This window comes from Camelina sativa, chromosome 15 (assembly GCF_000633955.1).
Source record: "Camelina sativa cultivar DH55 chromosome 15, Cs, whole genome shotgun sequence".
Taxonomy (NCBI): domain Eukaryota; kingdom Viridiplantae; phylum Streptophyta; class Magnoliopsida; order Brassicales; family Brassicaceae; genus Camelina; species Camelina sativa.
The window spans coordinates 29,523,762-29,548,757 of NC_025699.1; the positions used below are offsets into that span (position 1 = coordinate 29,523,762).

General features: G+C 39.4%; 4 protein-coding genes across 5 annotated transcripts; 2 read left to right on the forward strand and 2 right to left on the reverse strand.

Moving 5' to 3' along the window:
* Window positions 110-3,911, forward strand: LOC104747862. 2 transcript variants are annotated; one of them, XM_010469572.1, is made up of 7 exons: window positions 110-285; window positions 1,010-2,648; window positions 2,780-2,834; window positions 2,924-3,027; window positions 3,212-3,302; window positions 3,528-3,575; window positions 3,676-3,911. In XM_010469572.1, exons 2-7 carry the CDS (start codon window positions 1,132-1,134, stop codon window positions 3,754-3,756), a joined length of 1,896 nt encoding a protein of 631 aa, XP_010467874.1. In that variant the 5' UTR covers window positions 110-285; window positions 1,010-1,131; the 3' UTR covers window positions 3,757-3,911. The 2 variants fall into 2 exon arrangements, with proteins under 2 accessions (XP_010467874.1, XP_019092870.1); XM_019237325.1 differs by having other exon boundaries at window positions 119-260.
* Window positions 4,022-5,860, reverse strand: LOC104747863 (uncharacterized serine-rich protein C215.13-like). Its single transcript, XM_010469573.2, has 2 exons — window positions 4,904-5,860; window positions 4,022-4,337 (listed from the first exon to the last, which is right to left on the reverse strand). Exons 1-2 carry the CDS (start codon window positions 5,816-5,818, stop codon window positions 4,173-4,175), a joined length of 1,080 nt encoding a protein of 359 aa, XP_010467875.1. The 5' UTR covers window positions 5,819-5,860; the 3' UTR covers window positions 4,022-4,172.
* On the reverse strand, window positions 6,715-7,881 carry LOC104748926. The gene has a single exon (XM_010470503.1). The coding sequence runs from the start codon at window positions 7,879-7,881 to the stop codon at window positions 6,715-6,717; it is 1,167 nt and encodes a 388-aa protein (XP_010468805.1).
* Window positions 19,140-22,157, forward strand: LOC104747864 (pentatricopeptide repeat-containing protein At2g19280-like). The gene is made up of 2 exons (XM_010469574.2): window positions 19,140-19,562; window positions 19,639-22,157. The coding sequence occupies exon 2, from the start codon at window positions 19,665-19,667 to the stop codon at window positions 21,720-21,722; it is 2,058 nt and encodes a 685-aa protein (XP_010467876.1). The 5' UTR covers window positions 19,140-19,562; window positions 19,639-19,664; the 3' UTR covers window positions 21,723-22,157.

The window sequence follows — 24,996 nt, forward strand, 5'->3', positions numbered from 1 at the left end:
TAAAAAATATAACAGACCCTTTTTACACAAGAAAAAAAAAATCTGACCATTTTAATTATAAATTAGATTTTTGAAGTTTATATATTTCAACAGAATATTTCCACAGGAAAACCAAAAAAAAGTTGTTTTAGCAGCGAGTCAGAGAGAGAGAAAGAGAGAGAGAGGGCGATAGAGAGAGAAGAGAAAGAGCGAAACTTGGGTTAGTGTTGGGAGTGAGGCTAAAAGCTCAGAAGAAACGCCACAAGTAAAGCCCAACGAAGGTGTTGCTCTCTCCGTAGTCATCTGGTAAATTGCGAATTTGTTCATTGTGTTCTTCTTATTGTACGATACTTGTGTGTATATGTGTGTATCTCTGCTGCTCATTGTATTGTTTGTTGTTGTGTTCTGGATTTGGCTATGATTTGTTAGGTATGTGAAACGTTTGTGGATTTAGTGGAATTGTATTTTCGGTGTTTAGTCTCCGATGGTTTGATTGTGTTCTAGGGTTTTCAGAAGAACGAGAGTCTGTTTTGTTATAAATTCTCAGGATACGTATGACTGAAAGATTGAAATTTGTTTCAGAGGTTGTTGAGATTGGGAATTAGATTTTAGCTTAGGAAGAGAAATTTACTTGCTTCACAATGGTTTCTATGCAACCTGGATTTAAGATGCTGTAGATATGTCTAGCTTGAATTACGTTAGATTTGGGTACACGGGTTTCCAGATTTGAGTCACGTTAGATCTGAATCTCTGTGGTTTTCTAAACTTGGGTGGTGGATTTTGGATTTTAATAGCATCTATGAATATCCTGTACTACGAACTTATTGAGGATTATTAGGTTTTTCTGAATTGAATTTGTCAATAGAAGGACCAACTTAGTGAGATTGGATATGAGAATTAGGAGAGCATCCCTTTTGGGTGCCTGATAAGTCACTGGAATGAGAACTTGCCGTTTCTTCGTTATGGTAATCATTGGATTTGCTTTTTTTCTCATATTGACTCTGCTCCATGTTTTGTTTACGACTTTTAGGAGATCAGAGGCATATGAACTCTACCATTCCAGAGGGACTACATGAAGAATTTGACCAACAGATTCATTGCTACTTAGAAAAGTAATGTGCTTCAGCTACTTTTTGTGTTTATCACGAAAACATGTTGGTGGAAAGTTCGTTCAGCTCTTCTGTTGAAACTAGTCTACTGAACGTATCCGAGTATCAAGACCCATTTGCTGCATATGATTGGGCGTCGCTTGCTGAAACTTATCAGATGATCCACAAAGTTCCCGGACAGTCTCAAGTAAGCTTTCTTAAAGCTGTTCCAGTCACTGATGCAATGAATCTTGATGAATCAAAACATCCAAAACATCAAGTAAGTCGTCCAGAGACATCTGTTAGGCACAAGGTATCGGAAAAGGCCCTGACTTCTCTTGTGTATCGTCGAAGGAACAGGAGCTTAAAACCTGGGGGAACTGCGGAACCTAACCTAGGGAAGAACGTGAAACAGGATGATTCTCTTGATGACTCTGATGTCTCTTTACATAACCCTGAAGAAAGCACAAAAAGGAAAGATCGCTTCAACAACTGTCTTGTCTATAGCCGGAAAAAAAGGAGAGGGAAATCCAGTTGTACTTTTACTGGAGAAACTACGATAAGGGGTGATGGGCGTGATGATGGTTTTGTCTCTGAGCATAGTATTGGAGAAACCAGGAGAAGAGGCAATCGATCAGATAATTGTCTTGTGTATAGCAGAAAAAAAGGTAGAGTGAAATTTAATAGTTGTAGTTTTAGCTCACATGTCACTGGAGGAACCAAAATAAGATGTGACCAAGCTGACTCTTCTGCATGTAGCCAAAGGGGGCAGATTGCTAAAGCTGATACTACGTTTACTGGACTTAACCCTGGAGAAATCAAGCAAAGTGGTCATCAACCTGTTTACAGCCAGAGCACGCAGTTAGTGAAATCTAATGGTATTTTGACTGAAAGTCATATTAGGAAAACCAAGAGAAATGGAGATACATCTGATGTGTTGCTTGTGTACAGCCGGAGAAAGCGAAGAGAGAAATCTATTGGTGTCCGGGTTAATGGCTTTCTAGTTTATACTCGGAAAAAGTTCAAATTCAGAGGACCTTTTGCTAGACCTGACCCAAGCGAAATTAAGAATAATGGTAATCAACTTCCTATTGCCAGCTCGCTAGAACTTGTAGACGATACCCAAGTTACCAAAGTGAGATGTTCTTCTGATGGAACAAATGTCAACTGTTCGTCATGGAAATCTAGTTCTGAACTTGATTCAAGTTCCAGTAAAACTGGGGAAGATGATTGCTATTCCTCTGATGCTGGGGTGTCTGAGACAGATACCGACAGTAGCAGCAGCCCTTTCAGGCAGTGTAAACATTGTGATGAGCCAGGAACTGTTGAAAAAATGCTAATTTGTGATGAATGTGAAGAAGCATATCATACACGCTGCTGTGGTGTTCGAAGGAAAGAAGTTGCAAAGATAGATGACTGGCTTTGTCCATCCTGTTTGAAAAATAAGTCATCAAAGACCAAGATTAAGAGAAGAATTTCACGGGAACGGAAATGGAGAGTTACAGTACCATATGTAATAGGAATTCGAATAGGAAAAGAGTTTCAAGCAGATGTTCCAGACTGGTCAGGTCCAACAATGAGGTATGCACTTCGATAATCAACAGTCCTTTGAATTTTTAAGTCCTATTGTAGTAACAAAGATGTCTGTCTACTGGTAAATGAGTGTTGTTTTTATTTGACTGTCATTCAAATACGTTTTGATCTCAATGCAGTGATACTTCTTTTGTTGGTGAACCCTTGGAGATTGATGAGTCAAAATACATGCATGTAAGCTCTCAGTATAGCAAATAAGCATACATATAAGTTGTCATAGAGTTGGCTGGATTCAGATAGCTGCCATTCTTCTTTCTTTGCAGGATCTCAAGAAGGCCAAGAATAGTAAGAAACAATGTTCTGCAGTAAATTGGCTTCAGTGCAGGGAGGAAAATAGTAATGGAAATATTTGCGGAAAGTGGCGAAGGTAGGTAAAACAATTTTGTATGTTCCAGTTTTTGGCTTATGCTCTCGTCTTGAATGGATCTTGCTATCTATTGCCTTCTCATCGGGATTCTCACCAATACCTTCTTCCTTGTCTCATATCTATAATTCAACCACTGGTGTAAAACGAATTACTCAATATGCTTAATTTGACTGGATATGCATAGGGCCCCTCGTTCAGAGGTACAAACCAAAGACTGGGAATGCTTCTGCTGCGTCTTTTGGGATCCATCACGTGCTGACTGTGCCGTCCCTCAGGTCAGAAACTCTCTTTACAACTATTTTCTTTTCCTCAAAGAAAAATCCTTCCGAGTTTGAAAAGTTAGCAGCCATAAGAGTCTAGTACTTGTTGAAAGCAGTGAGAAATTCTCGAACAGTCTTGCTTCATTTTTCTCGACTTGTCATTTGGATTCTTGAACAGATTTCTACATACTCCAAAACATCATCGAAGTTTACACTGCATCTTTTGTTTCATTTCTTCAGGAACTGGAGACGAGTGAGGTCCTTAAACAACTCAAGTACATCAAGATGGTTTGTTATCTTTCTCATTGCTTGTTTGATCTAATAATCCTTGTTATAGTCTTCCGTTCTCATCAAGGATCTAATACTGAATGGTCACTAACCTCTGCAGCTTAGACCTCGTTCAGATGCCAAAAAGCGAAAGATAGGACCGAAGAGTCGAAATAAATCACGTAACAAAGGAAAATCTTGATGGATGCAATCAAATGCATATGCTTTTGGATTAGACACCCTAGAAACTAGAAAGGTACAATGAGAATATTTTTTGTGAAGCACCGCTGAGTTTTGTATCACTTGCAAAACTTAAGGATGTCAAGTTTCTTTATAAAAGATTAATTAGGTTCAGATCTTGTTTGTTAGCTCCCAAAACAGGGGTAGTGAATAGAACGTTCGTATTTTGGTTCAGGTTCTTGGTTAATGTGGGAATTATCTTGAATGCAACAAAATAAGCTTGCGAGTTAAAAAGCATTCTGCTGTGATTAAGAAAAATGAGTATTACATTCAAACCATGCATCTTGGAAGATAGTAAAAGAAAAAAATATTACACAATGTGAGTTACAGAAAGTATGTAGCCAATATCACAAAATGGGAGCAACAAATAGCGGGAAATCACCATCCGTATTTCGCTTGTGTCTCGGCTTTTGTGAGCAATCCTCTAGAACGTCTCTCAGTCAACTCGGTCTCTTTGTGCTTCATGTCCATGAATAATGCAGTGATTTGATGCTTCCTCTTGTGAAGCTTTGACACTTTCCCTTTAGATGAAGATGTTGCTGGCTGCAAGACAAATGTGAACAAAGACAACATTTAGAAGAATATACCAAGAATTCAAGTCTTCTCTGTGAGAGACATACAATAAATTTGCTAGTAGCTCAATTCCTATATCCACACAAAAAATTTGCAGCAAAACTTGACAATGATGGCATCCCAAACAAGAGTCAATCTGAAAATCATATTCTATTTTCTCCTGGGGGTTAAATATTGAGCATTTCCAAAATACCTAATATGCTCTCTCTAATGGGATTCTCCTACAAGAGAAGGGTTTAAATTTACACAACAAGAGTAATAAGAGACCCTAGAGGCAACTTGCAAGCTGTTCCATAGAAATTTTGAAGCAAGACAGAACAAACTTAACAATGGCAGCCACATACAGGAGCTAAATTCACAACTCCTACTCTTTACTTTTTACCTATTCAATTTCAGGCTTATCTATCACTCAATATGCTCCTATGAGAAAAAGCTTCAGATTTAAAGAACCAGAGGAAACTACAGACCCTAGAGACAACTCCCAAGTTCTTGCAGCCAAAACAAATCCAAAGCAAGAGTAAGAAAGGTAAACAAACCTGATACGCGGGTCCAAAAGCGATTCCAGTAGATTTAACCTGATCAACTCTTGGCCTATTCTTCATAAGCTCATCTTGCTTAACCTCAACCATCTCTGGCATCTGATTCCTCCCTCTCCTTCCTCTCCTAGCACCACTATCCATAGCTACAACCGCTTCGGGCAATCCCGTTGTCGCCTCATACCCACCACCGTTCCAAGTATTACCTCCATAGCTACTACCATCATATCCCACACTAGCACTAGGATTCGTTTCATAACCACCAGCAGCATAATAGTTATCTACTCCAGCGATTTGTTCAGTTTCGCTATTACTATGGCTTACCGATTCATAACTCTGGTTTTGATCAATGCTACCTGATTCCGCCGTTTGAGCGATTGCAATTGCAGGTGTTTCCGTTTCGAGATTCGATCTTCGACCTGATCCTGATCCCAATGAAGGAAGAGCGCCGAGTGTTTGCGAGCTTTTAGGTGCAGGCATGGCGGATAAGAACGATCTGACTGATGAATCGTGAGATAAGGATGCAGCTTCCATCTGCTTACGCTTCTTCCTCGCTTTCTCTTCTTCTTCTTCATCATCGTCTTCATCATCGAGATGGCTCGGTCTAGGGTTTACCGGAAGCCTGATCTGAACGACGCGTTTCGTGATCGACGACGGAGCAGGACCTTGTTGCCGTGAAATTGAGGATTTAGGAGGTGGGAGAGAGGAGAGGAACGGAGATGATTTTACTCGAGAGGAAGATGAACCGAAATCACCATCTTCGGAAGATCTGACTTCTTTAGGTTGAGGACTAACTGAGAATAGAGACGAAGAAGAAGAAGAAGGTACTGAAGAATTCGAGGTGAAAGCTCCTCTACGGGGTTGAGGTTCCTCGTCTTCGTCCGACGAAGCGTAACTCGCGACCAGAGAGTCCATTGTCGAAGGAGAGATAGAGAGAGAAAGAGTTTGCCGTCGCCGAGATATATATGTTGGGGTATTTCTCGTGTCTAGATGGGTTTTTTAGGAAAGCTTTAAGGCCCTTTTATAAAAGCCCATTTGTGTGAAGTCACGGTAAATATACGGTTCAAAAATTCCGTAAACCATACGGATTAATCCGTACAAAATTGATTATGGTTCGGATCAAAATTAAAAAAAAAAAACCCGAAATTAACATTTGGATACTTGAAAATCGGATTATTTGTTGGATATGGATATAAACCTAAAAATCGAAAACAATAGTTAATTTAAAAAATGAATTAGAAATCGAGCTATTAAATACGAAATTGCATATACAATATAAACATATTTAATTTGGTTATATAATTTGATATATTTATGGAAAAGATAATCAATATTACCAAATCATTATTTATTTCAGATTTTTATAATTTTCCTAAACAAAACTATGCTTATAAATTCGAATGACTACATATGGAAAACACTTAATTTAAACAATTAATACAGAATATTACACATATATTCTAATTTAATTCGTTTCTTAATTATAGCAAATGATTATAAATATGGCTTTCTCACAAACATATTTTTGATTCGAAATCAAAACTAACCTAATTGTGTATGACATCTATATATATCATCTTATTAGCAAACTAAATATCACATATCATTGTTTCTTCTGAGAACTTTTGTATAAAACAGCTTATTATCAAACCAAACAAAACCGTTTTTGTTTACTTTTTTGTTATAAGAACATTCATATTTTATGTCGTATGTTTGTTAGTATACTAATCTATTGTGTAGCTTATTCTAAACAACGCAAACATATCAATAATTATTGTTTTTTTTTTTTTTACAACAAAAATAGAATCAGCTCAGATGAGCCAATTTGGGGGAAACGAGTTCACGAAAAGAATATGCTGCGGAGAGAGTCTCGCTTGACGAGCCATGGAATCCGCTTTGACGTTCGAACTACGGGGAACAAAAGATAGAGAGAAGGAAGAGAACTCCGCTTGGTCTATCTTGATATCTTCGAGGTAGGTTGTAAAAGCCGGCCAGTCAAGAGGAGAAGACACCATCTTCACCAGATCAGAACAGTCCGTATAGAAAGCCACGTCCCGGTAGTCGTGTCCAATCATGCACCGCATAGCCCAAATAAAAGCTTCTACTTCAGCATGTAATGGAGATAAACTGCGTCGGAAATTGGTAGCTCCCATATCTGACCCCGAGTGAGGGGTAGAACAAACCCAACCTGCACCTGCATAAGTGTCCGACTCTTTCCAAGAGCCATCAACAAAACACCGATAACCTGTGAAAGAGAGACGAAGGGAACGTATGGGCCCCCTCTGTCGAGAATTAGGAACTGGTGAAGTATGAGATTGGTCCCCATCCTCAACTTCCACCTGAGCCTGCATCCAGACAGATGCCTCGCCCTCCGTCAAACGTACTACTTCCAGGGGATTATCCATAACATTCTCAAAGACACAAGCGTTTCTTGCTTTCCAAATATACCACATAATCCACGGGAAAGCGACCGTCTGTGATCCCAGATTTGCATGACCCAAAAAATGATCCATATTAGCGTATACAGACTCCGTCGGGAAAGAAACCGAACCTACAGGGACATGAGCTAGAGCCCACACCTGCCTAGCCGGTGGGCACCGGAAAAGAGCATGATTAATCGTTTCCTCCTCAGCCCCACATCGGACACACCTAGAATCACACGCTATTCCGCGACGCCGCAGATTAGACGAAACCGCAATACATCCTGTCAAAACCTGCCACATAAAGTGTCTTATTTTCGGTGGACAGAAAACACCCCAGACACCTGCCAAAAGGGGAGTAATCTCTGGACCCACACGAGGGACCGTAGTAGCCTGTGAACTTGCAGACCGTTCCGTATCATACCCAGACTTAACAGTATACTTACCAGATTTTGTAAAATGCCAACCCATGGAATCGGGTAGCCGGGTATTTCCTAAAGGAATGGCCCCTATCAGATCAACATCTTCCGGGGCAAAATGTTCCTTGAGAATATCCATACGCCAAGAATTTGTGTTACAATCAATTAAATGAGAGATTTTAAGAGAAGGATCCTTAAAAAGACCCTTGTTGGTCGCTGGTCTTGGGGATTGAGCCGGTACCCAGGGGTCCGTCCAAACTGAAATGGTCTCCCCTGAACCAACCCGTAAAATAAGCCCTTTATTAACCAAAGATCGAGCAGAAATAATACTTTTCCACCCATAGGAAGGAGAATAAGATCGTATCGGTTCCAAAGGATTGGAATTGCGATAGTACCTACCTTAGAAAACCTGAGCAAACAAAGTATCCGGGGCGTCAATCAGCCGCCACAACTGCTTTGCCAACAAGGCGGAATTAAAAGAGTCAACATTCCTAAAACCCAAGCCCCCCGATTGCTTACTACAACAGAGTTTATCCCAAGCTAACCAATGCATCCACCCAGACTGTCCTGAGGAACTCCACCAGAAATTTGCCACCGCACTCGTGAGTTTGGACGTTATAGTTTTCGGTAGACGGAAGCACGACATTACAAAAGTCGGGACCGCCGTAGCTACCGACTTGATCATCACCTCTTTTCCCCCTTTTGAGAGAAGTTTCGCTGTCCAACCCGTCGTTTGACCCTGAAGGCGATCCCGAACAAAAGAGAAAACCTTTGTCTTGGACCCACCCAGACTCTCCGGTAACCCTAGATATGATCTCATACCACCCAAATTCGTAATCCCCACAACCCCCTGCATCTCCGTCCGTACAGCATCATCCACCTTATGACCAAATTGGATTGAAGATTTAGCAAAATTAATTTGCTGGCCTAAGACTGCCTCATATTGTTTTAAAATATCCAAAATGACCCCACATTGATCCCTATCAACCTTGCAGAAAAATAGACTGTCATCCGCAAATAACAAATGCGTAATTGGGGGACACTTATTCGCAACTTTAATCCCTGTGATCAGTTTTTCCCGCTCTGCCCTCCGGATATTTGCCACTAAGACTTCCGTGCACAAAATAAACAAATAAGGGGACAACGGATCCCCCTGCCTTAAACCCCGCTCTGGGACAATCCTACCATTGGGTTGCCCATTGAGAAGGACCTTGTATTCAACAGAAGTTACACAAAACATAATTCTGGAAATCCATATCTCCCCAAAACCTATTTTCCGTAACAGCGCCTCAATAAAACCCCATTCCACCTGATCATACGCCTTACTCATATCTGTTTAATTGCCATAAATTTACCTTTGCAGGAAGGATTCGTCCTCAAACCATGAAACATCTCCTGAGCAATCAGGATATTATCCGAAATCAAACTTCCTGGAACAAAAGCGGATTGCGTTTCCGAAATAAGCTCAGGTAACACTATTTTTAATCGTTGACACATTATTTTTGAAATAAGCTTATACCCCACATTACACAGATTAATAGGCCGCATCTCCGCCATTCTGGTTGGTTTGGCCACCTTCGGAATTAAACAGATATGCGTCCTATTCAAACTTTTATCGAAAACCCCCTCTACAAAAAACTGGTTTACCATAGCCACCAGATCCTCTTTAACCACCCTCCATGCCTTCTGGTAAAACAAAGCAGTCATCCAATCCGGCCCAGGGGCCTTATCCGGGGACATCAGAATTAAAGCTTTACGGACCTCCGCCTCCGTTGCCGGTACCATTAAACTCGCATTTACCTCATCCGTTATTACCATCTGTACCTCACGGAGGGCCTCCTCAAAATTTGACGGATTAATAGAAGTAAACAAATCCTCAAAAGACGATACTGCCACCGTGCAAATATCGTCATCCTCTGTGGACCAAACATTATTTTTATCAAAAAGGCCAGTAATTCGGTTCCGAGCCCGTCTCTGCTTTGTTTGAGCTTGAAAATACTTTGTGTTTTTATCTCCCACCCGCATCCATCGGTTACGACTTTTCTGATACCAATAAATTTCCTCATCATTATAGGCATCCCGCAGACGTGTGGTTAAATCAGTAATGACCTCCGAAGAAACCGCATCATCCGCTTGAGCCACAGCCAATTGGCGCTTAAGGTCCTCAATAGTATCCCGGCCGAAAGGAACTTGCGTTTTACGCCAATGAGAAATAGCTCGTCGGCAATTGACAATCTTGTCCACAAAAGTTGTCGGACCCGCCTCTTGTCCCCCATTCCAACCCTATGAAATAGTCTCCATCAGACCATCCTTACCGACCCAACGACGATCAAACATAAAGGTACGTCGCCCTCGCGGTCGTTTGGCACCTATACTCACTAAAAGCAGGGCGTGATCCGAGGCGATCCTTGGTAAATATTCCGTAACCGTATCCGGAAACAAATCGTGCCAGTCTTCCTTACCCAGAGTCCTATCCAACCGGCAACGAATTGGCTTTTTATCACGCCAACCCTTCCCAGATAAACAATCTCCAAGATACGGAATTCCAAAAAACCACAATCCCGAATCATCCCATTAAAAGAGAGAAAGGAAGAAGCATGACGGAGCTTCCCTCCTCTCTTCTCATGATTTCCTGTTAACTCGTTAAGATCTCCTACAATGAACCAAGGAGTCGACCGAGCCGAACTAATCCTCAATAATCTTTCCCACACAAGATCCCTATTTTTTGGAACCGGATCCCCATAAATAAAAGTTAAACGAATAACACGACCTTTATAGACAGCCTCGACATCAATTAAACGGTTGGACTCATATAAAATTGACACATCAAAAACTTCTTTATTATAAAAGNACCAAGGAGTCGACCGAGCCGAACTAATCCTCAATAATCTTTCCCACACAAGATCCCTATTTTTTGGAACCGGATCCCCATAAATAAAAGTTAAATGAATAACACGACCTTTATAGACAGCCTCGACATCAATTAAACGGTTGGACTCATATAAAATTGACACATCAAAAACTTCTTTATTATAAAAGAGGGCCAACCCTCCACTACAACCAACTGGTTCCACAGTTTTTAAATTTTTATAACCAAAATGGCCTACAAATTGATCCAAAAAAGAAAAACATTGCTTAGTTTCCATAAGAAATAAAAAGTCCGGCCTATGCTTATTCCATAAGTCCCGTAGATTTCCGATAGTGGCCTTGTTCCCGAGACCTTGACAGTTCCAACTCAAGACATTCATTTAAAAACCATCGGTTTTGGTGGTTTGGACCCACCGTGACCTCCCTTAGCCCCTTCCTGAGCCTTAAGAGGATGATCATTGTCCCCAAGATTTGAACCAGCTGGAGGAGGACGGCGTCGTGGAGACAAAAGGAGAGCAGCATTCCGCTTTTTCGTGCTGACCCCCCTAAGAACCAAGTGCCCTTTCCCCTTTTTGCCTTTATCACCTTGTGCAATCTGAGAATCGCTACCCAACATACCAAACACCCCCTCATCTGCAACATCCGAGTCCAACCGTTCCTTATCCTCCCCCTCTTCAGCCAGCAAATTGTCTTCCTCCACATCAAAAAACTCCCCCACAGTCTCTTCCACCACCATGGGTTCCGAAACAGGACCAGCAGAAGCATGCAGCCCCAAACTTTCAGTAGAAGGGACCTGCACAGCCGAGATAGCCTCACCTAGGGCCTTTTTCGAGAAAGCCTCAGCAGCAGGGGCACCCGAGACAACCTCCTCCCCCATAACTGCAGTAGAACCACCAGACAAAAAACCTTCATGCACTCCAACAGTCTCCACCTGTACTACATTGCCATCGCCCGTGACCATGGCAGTCCCCCCTGCCCCAGTTGGAGCATCAACAATCTGACCTTCTTCGCAGAGACCCTCCTCCATACCAGTACCACTCATAGCCCCATCCTCCACTGGAGGATCTTGAAATAAAGCCTTCTTAGCTGAATTCCGCTGTGAAAGACTCACCTCTGCCTCCCCTACCTCCTCTTGAACCGGTGGCATGACCGGAACAAATTGCTGACGAGACTGTCCCCGAGAAAGACCTTGCCTTCCTTTATTCTCCTGCAAACCAGCAGACCCCTTGGACGAACCCTTCCTGTGTGTCGAAGACCCTGAGGGAGGATCCATCCTGGGTTTGGAACCCCCATACTGAGCCCCATGATGGTGACTCCTAGAGTGATTACCAGAAGAAGAACCCCTTCTCGCATCAGCCAGGACTGCCCCCTTATAACTCAAAAACTGATCCGGTTCTATCCGCTCCTCCGGGAAAGAACTGCGAGACACACCCTTCCCCTTCATCAGAGGACAAACATCCTCCGCATGGCACAGACTATTACACTTTTTACACCAACCGTGCAACCTCTCATAAAACAATTTCACCACCGTAACTTGCCCATTAAAGAACTCTATATCCGTCTCAAAACAGAGAGGTTTGAGCCCGTCTATTGTCACTTGCACCCTCCCTCTGTCAGCATCAACAGCCTCGACCACCCCCAAATCCGACCCGATATCCCTGAAGGTAGGTTCAGCCCAAAACTGAATGGGAACATCGGCAACCCGGACCCAAAATTTCAGAGATGATGGATAATTGGGATCCACCACTGGTGTCCACCTCACCAAAGACACCATCCATGAATCAAAGTGATAAGGCTCCTTAGACAAAACATCAATAATATCTGCCTCTTCGTCGAAATCAAACTGAAACTTGCCTGATCCAAGGTCCGCACCAGCAACTCTCCCCTCCACCTGCCATATGCGAGGCAACACCACCAACAGAGACTTCATATCTTGCAACTTTGGATTAAAACACCTCCCCACCACCGTTTTGGAATAGCCAGCAATTAGAGCAGAATTATCAAAATAAGATATCTTGATTCTGCGCCTTGGCTTGGCCTCACCTTCTGATGAACCCGCCAAACCCTTCCCCATAAGCCCTGCTTGTGACATCATCGCCCGCCCTCTCCAACGAAAGAGAAACCAAAGTAGAATAACCGCAGAAAAAAGTGAGAAAGCAGAGAAAGATGAAATGTGATTCAACTCGGGAATTCCCCACTCCTTTATATACTGAGAAGAGAACCGACCAAAGACACCAAAAGAATCCAAAATTGAAGACAGAATCAACTGTTCAATCTCCCGAATAAACCTGATCTTTGCAAAAGAGTAAACTAAATCCATGATAGCCATCAGACAGAAGAATCCCCCATCTTTAAAACCAAATAACAACCAAGTAGCACAATGAAACCTGATCCTTAAAAGTAACAGAATCCACGCGAATCGTNTAGCTCGTCGGCAATTGACAATCTTGTCCACAAAAGTTGTCGGACCCGCCTCTTGTCCCCCATTCCAACCCTATGAAATAGTCTCCATCAGACCATCCTTACCGACCCAACGACGATCAAACATAAAGGTACGTCGCCCTCGCGGTCGTTTGGCACCTATACTCACTAAAAGCAGGGCGTGATCCGAGGCGATCCTTGGTAAATATTCCGTAACCGTATCCGGAAACAAATCGTGCCAGTCTTCCTTACCCAGAGTCCTATCCAACCGGCAACGAATTGGCTTTTTATCACGCCAACCCTTCCCAGATAAACAATCTCCAAGATACGGAATTCCAAAAAACCACAATCCCGAATCATCCCATTAAAAGAGAGAAAGGAAGAAGCATGACGGAGCTTCCCTCCTCTCTTCTCATGATTTCCTGTTAACTCGTTAAGATCTCCTACAATGAACCAAGGAGTCGACCGAGCCGAACTAATCCTCAATAATCTTTCCCACACAAGATCCCTATTTTTTGGAACCGGATCCCCATAAATAAAAGTTAAACGAATAACACGACCTTTATAGACAGCCTCGACATCAATTAAACGGTTGGACTCATATAAAATTGACACATCAAAAACTTCTTTATTATAAAAGAGGGCCAACCCTCCACTACAACCAACTGGTTCCACAGTTTTTAAATTTTTATAACCAAAATGGCCTACAAATTGATCCAAAAAAGAAAAACATTGCTTAGTTTCCATAAGAAATAAAAAGTCCGGCCTATGCTTATTCCATAAGTCCCGTAGATTTCCGATAGTGGCCTTGTTCCCGAGACCTTGACAGTTCCAACTCAAGACATTCATTTAAAAACCATCGGTTTTGGTGGTTTGGACCCACCGTGACCTCCCTTAGCCCCTTCCTGAGCCTTAAGAGGATGATCATTGTCCCCAAGATTTGAACCAGCTGGAGGAGGACGGCGTCGTGGAGACAAAAGGAGAGCAGCATTCCGCTTTTTCGTGCTGACCCCCCTAAGAACCAAGTGCCCTTTCCCCTTTTTGCCTTTATCACCTTGTGCAATCTGAGAATCGCTACCCAACATACCAAACACCCCCTCATCTGCAACATCCGAGTCCAACCGTTCCTTATCCTCCCCCTCTTCAGCCAGCAAATTGTCTTCCTCCACATCAAAAAACTCCCCCACAGTCTCTTCCACCACCATGGGTTCCGAAACAGGACCAGCAGAAGCATGCAGCCCCAAACTTTCAGTAGAAGGGACCTGCACAGCCGAGATAGCCTCACCTAGGGCCTTTTTCGAGAAAGCCTCAGCAGCAGGGGCACCCGAGACAACCTCCTCCCCCATAACTGCAGTAGAACCACCAGACAAAAAACCTTCATGCACTCCAACAGTCTCCACCTGTACTACATTGCCATCGCCCGTGACCATGGCAGTCCCCCCTGCCCCAGTTGGAGCATCAACAATCTGACCTTCTTCGCAGAGACCCTCCTCCATACCAGTACCACTCATAGCCCCATCCTCCACTGGAGGATCTTGAAATAAAGCCTTCTTAGCTGAATTCCGCTGTGAAAGACTCACCTCTGCCTCCCCTACCTCCTCTTGAACCGGTGGCATGACCGGAACAAATTGCTGACGAGACTGTCCCCGAGAAAGACCTTGCCTTCCTTTATTCTCCTGCAAACCAGCAGACCCCTTGGACGAACCCTTCCTGTGTGTCGAAGACCCTGAGGGAGGATCCATCCTGGGTTTGGAACCCCCATACTGAGCCCCATGATGGTGACTCCTAGAGTGATTACCAGAAGAAGAACCCCTTCTCGCATCAGCCAGGACTGCCCCCTTATAACTCAAAAACTGATCCGGTTCTATCCGCTCCTCCGGGAAAGAACTGCGAGACACACCCTTCCCCTTCATCAGAGGACAAACATCCTCCGCATGGCACAGACTATTACACTTTTTACACCAACCGTGCAACCTCTCATAAAACAATTTCACCACCGTAACTTGCCCATTAAAGAACTCTATATCCGTCTCAAAACAGAGAGGTTTGAGCCCGTCTATTGTCACTTGCACCCTCCCTCTGTCAGCATCAACAGCCTCGACCACCCCCAAATCCGACCCGATATCCCTGAAGGTAGGTTCAGCCCAAAACTGAATGGGAACATCGGCAACCCGGACCCAAAATTTCAGAGATGATGGATAATTGGGATCCACCACTGGTGTCCACCTCACCAAAGACACCATCCATGAATCAAAGTGATAAGGCTCCTTAGACAAAACATCAATAATATCTGCCTCTTCGTCGAAATCAAACTGAAACTTGCCTGATCCAAGGTCCGCACCAGCAACTCTCCCCTCCACCTGCCATATGCGAGGCAACACCACCAACAGAGACTTCATATCTTGCAACTTTGGATTAAAACACCTCCCCACCACCGTTTTGGAATAGCCAGCAATTAGAGCAGAATTATCAAAATAAGATATCTTGATTCTGCGCCTTGGCTTGGCCTCACCTTCTGATGAACCCGCCAAACCCTTCCCCATAAGCCCTGCTTGTGACATCATCGCCCGCCCTCTCCAACGAAAGAGAAACCAAAGTAGAATAACCGCAGAAAAAAGTGAGAAAGCAGAGAAAGATGAAATGTGATTCAACTCGGGAATTCCCCACTCCTTTATATACTGAGAAGAGAACCGACCAAAGACACCAAAAGAATCCAAAATTGAAGACAGAATCAACTGTTCAATCTCCCGAATAAACCTGATCTTTGCAAAAGAGTAAACTAAATCCATGATAGCCATCAGACAGAAGAATCCCCCATCTTTAAAACCAAATAACAACCAAGTAGCACAATGAAACCTGATCCTTAAAAGTAACAGAATCCACGCGAATCGTATCACCAGGAGAAAACACCAAATCTCTGCGATGACAAGAACCCTGACATTATTAACCACACTATCCCCATAAACCGTGACCTGATCCCATCGTATCACAGAGTGAACACCCAACAGCAACCCAATAAATCCTTTCCATAGTAGTCTCCAAACTGAAGAAGCATTCAAACAAATGAACTCGATTGATCTTCCCATCGCATCCCGCAAAATCTCAGGAAAATCCCAAAACGATTCTATGTATCCCGCATACAGACCTTCGCCCAAAATAACCACCACCGCCCCAACGAGAATCCCCCAATCATAGCTCAGAGAATCTCGGGAAAACACCAAACCCACATCGCTCAATAAAACGAAGGGAAAGAAAATCATCTCCAAATCGTAGATCCCGAAAGCTTCTCCTCGAATCCAAGATTCGTATAGAGGCCATCCCGCAGATCCCAACTCAATTAAATCCAAGATACCCAAAACCCTAGATCGAAATCCCCTGAAATCCCCTTGATACCAAAACTTCAATAGCGACCCAATCCCTAAAAAGTCTCCGCCAAACACGATCTTTCTAGCCGGAGTCCCTTGCTTACCATCCAGAAAAAACCAACCCGGAACATTGATCAATCTAAAAGTAACGCTCATCGCAGGGTCAAAACCCTAGAGTCGCCATCGTCCTCAATAATTATTGTCATGTTCAAGATATTATGCTTTAATTTTTTGCCTGATAATTTTTTCGTATGGTTAGTAGTATTCTCATACTTTTTTCTAACTAAGTTAAGTTTAATATGATAACAAATATATAAGATGAATCTTTTTGTCTTCTTATCAATGTATATAATTTTCTCTTGGTAAGATGCATGAGATTCATCATCATGTTTATATATTCTTAGAAATGGAATATTAAATATTTCTTTGTTTCGCATTTTATAACTTTGTGCCCACCATTTTATTACTTATCTAAATCTTATAATTTGGATAAAAAGAAAATTTACGTAGATTTTTTTGGCAAGCATGAACTCCAGATGACATGGATTTGTTCGACTGAACATCATATACAAGATACACAACCAAGACAAGATAATCAATACGTAAAATGGAACATGTATCAAAACGTTTGGCAAGCATGAATTCCAACGATATTATACATTTTCTATAATATATGTAAAATATATGTAATAACACTACATTATTAAAAAATGATCCAAAAATATAAGTCGATATATTTTTTGGATTTAATTCTATATTATAAGGATTTACAACATCTATAATATCCTAAAAATTTACTTCTCAACAACATATTTTGTTAAAAAAACAAATCTAATATATACATTTAAGAAAATAGTATTTTTATAAAAATGCAATGTTGGTTTCCAAAACTCACAATTATATGGTAGAGCAGGTTATGAGTGATATTTTTATAAATGCAAACCTTTAACACTATGAGTGTATATTTCTTAATTACAAATATATATATATTTTTACAAACGCAATATTTTACGGGTTGCAAGTACATTATGATTGTGTATTTTTGTTACAAATACACTTTTACGGATTAGTTCATTAAATATACATTGTAAATGTGTATTACTATAATTGTATATTTTTATACAAATACAATCTTTTATGGGTTGGTCCGTCAAAACATACGTTATGAGTGTGTATTTTTACAAATGCAATCTTTGATAATATTTTACGTATATTCCAATTTCTACTTCAAATCATATTTATGTAGATGAATATTCTCCCGCGCTGTAGCGCGGATCCGACCTAGTATTATATAATATGACTTACGAGTAGATTAGTTTCCAAATTGTATTAGCTCACTGCTCACACAACGATTACATGATTTTTGTTTTTGTTTACATGATTTTTGCTTATGTTTTTTTCAGTTGCTGAGAAATAATTAATGAAAAATATTAACAAATCCAATATTGTGTAATACATTTGGGTCAAAAGTCTTGTAACCTATTGTTATTTAAATTGACATTTTTACACATTCTTTTAAATTCACGTGTTATTGAATTAGGTATTTATATTCTTTCAAAATATGATAAACTAGATTACGACTTGCAGGATACAGCGGGACAAAAATTTATTTAATTTTTTTTGTTAATGTACTATATAAATACTAATTTTGCTAATGTACTATTTTGTTAATTATAGTGATTTAGTATATATATCCCGCGGTATACCATACAACAATTTTTGTTTAATAAAATTTTAATTAAACCAGTATGATTCGATATATTTTATATTGATGTTGTTAAAATAGTAAAAATGAAAATTTAACCTATATTGAATTATCATATTAATAATATTGTCTAAGAGAATCTTCCGAATTCTAGATAAACTCGTGGATGGACTGTATCTAGTGTAGCTGATCTCTTTCATTTTATCCGAAGTTGGCTGCCTTATCAATAAAAAAAAAAGGAAGAGGGAAACCCTACGAATCCAAAAAGATGTGATCAAAATCAATCAGAAAGGTAAGCTCGGTTTTCTTCATCGATCAACACTTTCTCAAACTCTCTCATCGGAGAAAAAATGGAAGTAGATTCTAATGTTATTCAACTTAAAAGTTTTTCAGTTCTATTAAATGCAAGTGTTATTCATTGTTATACCGTTTTGTATCCAAACATGATTTGAAAAGAAAAAAAAAAGTTAGTGTTAATTGTGAAGAAGAAAGTCTGAGCATTTAAGGTTGGATTTGGATATAAATTCAAAACCAGATTCACGAAGAACAATGGTCACACAAAATCACAGCTTCATATTCTCCTCAAAAGAAAATTTTCACTTATCAATTGTCAATCTGATTTCAATTTCATTGATTTTTCTTTTCAACTCGATTGATCAATCCGTATTAAACGAAAATCATTCTATCGACAATTTGTTTCTCTTACCGTTTATGTCCAATATCATTAGCATATGAGACACTTAGAAATTAGGGCCTCGCTGTGGATTTTAAAGCTGCTTTTGGTTTTAGTTTTTTCAAAAATCTACTTTAAAACCAATCAAGATTATGCAAAAACTGGTTTTCCTAAAAAATTAAAAAATTCAGATTTTGTTGGTTTTTGTGAATTTTCAAAAAAAAAACCAAAATCTTTGTTTTACTAGTTTTTCATCTTTAATCCTGACTTGAATTTTTTTTATACATAAATTATTAACACAAAATCTAAAATCCATAAACAGAAATCTAGAATCTAAAAACCAAAAATAGAATTCAAAAACCACTTAAAAACTTGTAATCATTCGAGGCCTAGATTGTCTATTTTTCTTAAGAAAATTTGTTTTTCCAAAATCATGAATGGTTACAAAATAGATAATCAAAAAACTGAATCCAAAAACTACTCTCAAAACCAAGGCCTTATTGTAATTGGTTTCTACCGGTTCGATTCCTGGAAGAAAGAAAACCGGAATCACGAATCGCCACATCACACACTTCTGTTGTGAAATGGGCTTTAGATTAGAAAACCGGTTTTGGTTATTTGATTAGAAAACCGGTTTGATTTCTGGAAGAGAAAAAACCGGAATTTTTATATCATACTCACTCTCTTCGTTTCGCCTCTCCCCCAACCTCTCTGACTCGCCTACGCCTATTCCTCCTCGTCGCCGTTATAAATTTGGCCGGACGATCAAAATTAAGACAAGCCCTATTGTAAGTTTTCGCAGTTAGTTTCTTTATTATTGTTTTCCCCACTAAATTAACACTTTTGCTTTTGTTTCTTGTTCAGATTTTACTTGTGACCAGTCTCTGTTTATGTGGGTTTCAAGCTCAATACTTAACCTGAAGTCTCATTGGTTTACGAGAGCTAAGCCCTTTCGATATATCTGTTTTAGGAGCTTTTCTCTTACTTCATTGGCTGATAATAACCCCCCAAGGTTTCAGAGTGATTCAGGTATCTCCGATGCAAGAATTAGTTCAAGTAAGCATTTTTATTTTGGTGGAGGTTTTGCTACGATTCTGAGGAACGTTGATGTCCCTAGTGACGACTGTGTTGAAACTATTAGAAATGTGCTTATGAAACACAGTTGGATACAGAAACATGAGACTGGGTTTAGTACTGAGCTTGATCAGTATAGTGTCGTTAGAATTTTGGATGATTTGTTTGAGGAGACTTTGGATGCGTCTATTGCTTTATACTTCTTTAGGTGGTCAGAGTTGTGGATTGGCGTTGAGCACTCGAGCAGGTCTATCAGCCGAATGGTTCATATTTTGGTTTCTGGAAATATGAATTACAGAGCTGTAGATATGCTTCTGTGTCTGGTGAAGAAATGTAGTGGAGAAGAGAGGTCCTTGTGTTTAGTTATGAATGATCTATTCGAAACTCGTATTGATCGTCGGGTTTTGGAGACTGTGTTTTGCATACTGATTGATTGTTGCGTTAGAGAGAGACAAGTAGACATGGCCCTGAAACTAACTTACAAAATGGACCACTTTGGTATCTTTCCTTCACGAGGGGTTTGTATTTCGTTGCTTGACGGAATTCTAAGAGTTCATGGCTTGGAGTTAGCTCGGGAATTTGTTGAGCACATGGTTAGTCGAGGGAGGCATCTAAATGCTGCTGTGCTTAGCCTATTCATAAGCAGATATTGCTCTGATGGCTATTTTGATAAAGGTTGGGAATTACTTATGGGGATGAAACACTATGACATCAGACCTGATGTTGTGGCATTTACAATTTTCGTTAATAAATTATGTAAGGCAGGTTTTCTAAAAGAAGCAACTGCAGTATTGTTTAAACTCAAACTCTTTGGTATCTCTCAGGATTATGTATCCGTCAGTTCTGTTATTGATGGGTTCTGTAAGGTAGGAAAACCAGAGGAAGCCATTAAGCTCATTCACTATTTTCGTCTTAGACCAAACATTTTTGTGTACAGTAGCTTTCTGTCAAATATATGTACCAAGGGAGACATGCTAAGAGCATCTACCATATTTCAGGAGATTTTCGAGTTGGGACTTCTTCCTGATTGTGTCTGTTATACAAATATGATTGATGGGTATTGTAATCTAGGCAGAACAGATAAAGCTTTTCAATATTTCGGGGCGCTGTTGAAAAGTGGGAACCGGCCATCCTTGAAAACGTATACACTACTTATTGGTGCTTGCAGCAAATTTGGAAGCATAGTTGATGCAGAGTCTGTGTTTCGGAATGTGAAACTTGAGGGTTTGAAACCGGATATTGTAACGTATAACAGTCTGATGTATGGTTATGGGAAGACACATCAGCTGAATAAAGTTTTTGAGCTTATTGATGGAATGAGATCTGCTGGTATTTCTCCAGATGTTGCAACCTACAATATTGTGATACATAGCATGGTAATTAGAGGATATGTAGATGAAGCAAATGAAATTATCAGTGAGCTTATCCGACGGGGCTTCGTTCCTAGTGCATTTGCATTCACTGATGTGATTGATGGGTTCTCAAAGAGGGGGGATTTTCAGGAAGCGTTTCTTTTGTGGTTCTACATGGCTGATCTTAGAGCGCAACCTGATGTTGTAACATGCAGTGCATTACTTCATGGCTATTGCAGGGCGCAGAGAATGGAAAAAGCTATTGTTTTGTTTAATAAGTTGCTTGATGCGGGGCTAAAGCCAGATGTGGTTTTGTATAATACGCTCATCCATGGATATTGCAGTGTAGGAGATATTGAGAAAGCATGTGAGTTGATTGGTTTGATGGTTCAAAGGGGAATGCTTCCAAATGAGAGTACCCATCATGCACTTGTTGTGGGGCTTGAGGGAAAGAGATTTGTGAACTCAGAAAAGCATGCATCCATGCTACTTGAAGAAATTGTTGTTGCAAATGGTGTCTGATATCTGGAGGATGATAACAGATCACATTCTGCAGCATCATATCTAACTCTCGCACTTCGTTTCCCGCCTTTTAATATGCAAACACAATTCGATACCTTGGAAGCTCAACGAGAGCAGCTGGAGAAAATAGAATCAGTGAGGTTGTTGGAGCAGAAACGGAGGAAGCTAGAGTTGATGATAGCTATAGATAGGAAAGGGAAAGCAGCTTTACTAGAATGGAATCAAAACCATATCGCAGATATCCCGTAAGCTTTTCGTTTAGGCTTTTCTGTTATATATGTGATTTCATCATATGCAGTAGTATATTTTTCCTTGAGAATACCCCTCCTGATTGTAGTCAGATTTGATGATTTCTTTTGAAACTAGTTGCAGACTCAGTAATGAATATGTAAACTCTTTTGTAAATAATTTCATTTTTTTGACGTCCAAAAGTGATGAAAAGGACTTCATGGTAAGTTATGAACTGTGAAAATTTTAGAGAAGCTAATAGTAAGTTCCCTACTTATCTTGTTACATACAGATACAAGAGTCACACTTTCAATTATAAAATTTGGTTCAGTTACAAATTCCTTTCCTGGTTATGTCATTTATGTATTCCGTTCACAAACACTTTACCGTTCTTCGAAACAATCCTTCTACCTCTATGGTTGTTTTCTAGGCTGTATTTCCCTTTCTTCGACTTCGCTGAGAAATTTTAGATCCTAACTTGTTTTTCTAAATGACATTGGCGATGTGTGGGCTTAGAATAAGAATCAGGAGATCAACCTGGTAGATGACTGGAATAAGTATAAAACAATGTGTTTGAAAATGAAAGAAGCTGCAGAGATAGATGACTGGCTTTGCCCATCCTGTTTGAAAATTAAGTCATCATAGCCAAAGAGTTGGCTGGATTTCAGATAGCTGCCATTCTTCTCTATTTGCAGGATCTCAAGAAGTCCAAGAATAGTAAGAAACAATGTTCTGCACTCAATTGGCTTCGGTGCAGGGAGGAAGATACTAATGAATATATCTGCGGAAAGTGCGGAAAGTGGCGTGGAACCGGCTCATGCTCTCGTTTTGAATGTGCCTTTCTATCTATTGCCTTTTCACCGGGCTTCTTACCAATACATTCTTCCTTGTCTCATATCTATAACTCAACCACTGGTGTAAAAAGAATGACTCAAGAGACTGGGAATGCTTCTCTTCTGCTGCGGCTTTTGGGATCCATCACGTTGACTGTGCTGTCCCTCAGGTCAGAAACTCTGTTTACAAATGTCCTCTTTTCCTAAAAGAAAAAACCTTCCTAAGTTGAAAAGGTAGCAGCCAGCCATAAGAGTCTACTACTTAGTAAAAGCAGTGACAGTCTTGCATCATCTTTCTTCATGAACATGTGATTTGGATTCTTGAACAGATTTCTACATACTCCCAAAAAAATCATCTAAGTTTACACAATCCAACTTGTGTTTCATTTCTTTAAGAAATTGAGAGAAATGAGATCCTCTTAAGCAACTCAAGTACATCAAGATGGTTTGTTACCTTTCTCGTTAGTTGTTTGATCTATCCTTACCATAGCCTTCTGTTCTCATCAAGGATCTAAAACTGAATGGTCACTTCTCTCTGAGGCTTAGACCTCGTTCAGACGCCAAGAAGTGAAAGCTAGAACCAAAGGATCGAAATAAATCAGATAACAAAGGAAAATCTTGATGGACGCAATCAAATGCATATGCTTTTGGCTTAGACACCTATATGAAGTAACATTTTGGTATGATATTTTTGTTTTGTTTAGTTTAGTTTTGAGTACTTTATAGAAAAAATTTCTTAGCAAAAATTGGACTGAAATCACTTTTCATTTTAACAAAAAAATATATTTAAAAGAAAATAACTATTATAATATCGATTAATTTCATTTTAAATGTATTGTTTAGATAGATTTTTTTAATATAAATACAATCAATTTTAACTAATTGTTGAATTTGAACATATTCTTTTGTTAGATTTTGGACATAATTTTTAATACAGTCTTGTATTTTCTTTTTTGAATAAAATGTAAAATTTATTCCAAAAAAAGTAGTGTTTACATCAAGTTTTGTATTTTTTTATCTTTTTCTTAACCTTCAGAATACTTTTTTGGTTGTGCAACCCAAAGCGAATGATGATTTTTTTTTTTTTGTCCCATAGACATCCATTACTATGTATCATTTATCAAATTCGTTTAGCAAAAATTGGATTAACATCAATTTCATTTTAACAAACATACTTATTCTAAAAAACAAATGCTTTTCAACTAAGATTGATAATAGTATGATATTATTAATCTCCATTTAAATTACTTTCAATGTATTATTTAGTTAGATTTTTTATATAATACAGTCATTTCTAACCAATTGTTCATTTTGAATGTGTTATTTAGTTAGATTTGGTTATACTCAATTTTAACTGTGATATAAATGCAATATTGTTCAATCGCTGAAAGCATTCCGGTAAGTTCATGTAATCTAATGCATACTCAATGATATGCCCTAATTGCTAAACAAAATATTTCTTTCTAGGGACCAGAAAAATTACAAAAATTGAATTATATGTTAGATAATGTCAAAACTAGAATTATACATTTAAAAGATCAGAAATTATTCTAAATTTTATTACATTTTCCATTTTTATAAGATCTTGTGAAATATCCTCATTGGCTGTAAGATTTTGTAAAGAAAAACAAAAAAAATGATAGGTAATAAAATTGTAACATCATAATCATATATCCACCCCACCACATATCCAATATTCGTAGAACATTGACCGGTTTAGAACCAAAAGCATCATTCACATGGGCATATCCATAAAGTCGCTGGAAGATTTTTCCTAAGTGCTTCATCTAATTTTGTCATTTCTCATTTAAAAAACAAGAGAATTTCCTTTTAATTTTATTATATATATAAGATCCTCACAAGTTACAAGACTATGATAAAAATGTTGGTAAGGAATCTTCGGCATGTTCGTCATTTGTACAAACATTCAACCTTTTGGTGTATTAGAGGAAGGTAATTATGAGCTATATATTATTAGACTATGTACATTGGTTTAAGTATTCAACACCTTACTTTTTACTCCACATCATCATTTTTTCTTCCACCTCATTTTCTCTTTCTTCCACATAATAATTCAACACCCTCTCAATTTTTTTTCTTCTACAATAGTTCTGTTTAACTAAATTCAACACCTTACCCTACTTTTTTATTTTATATTTTATCTTCTTTTATGTTTTTGTTTTTGATTAATTAATAACATTTACTGATTAAAA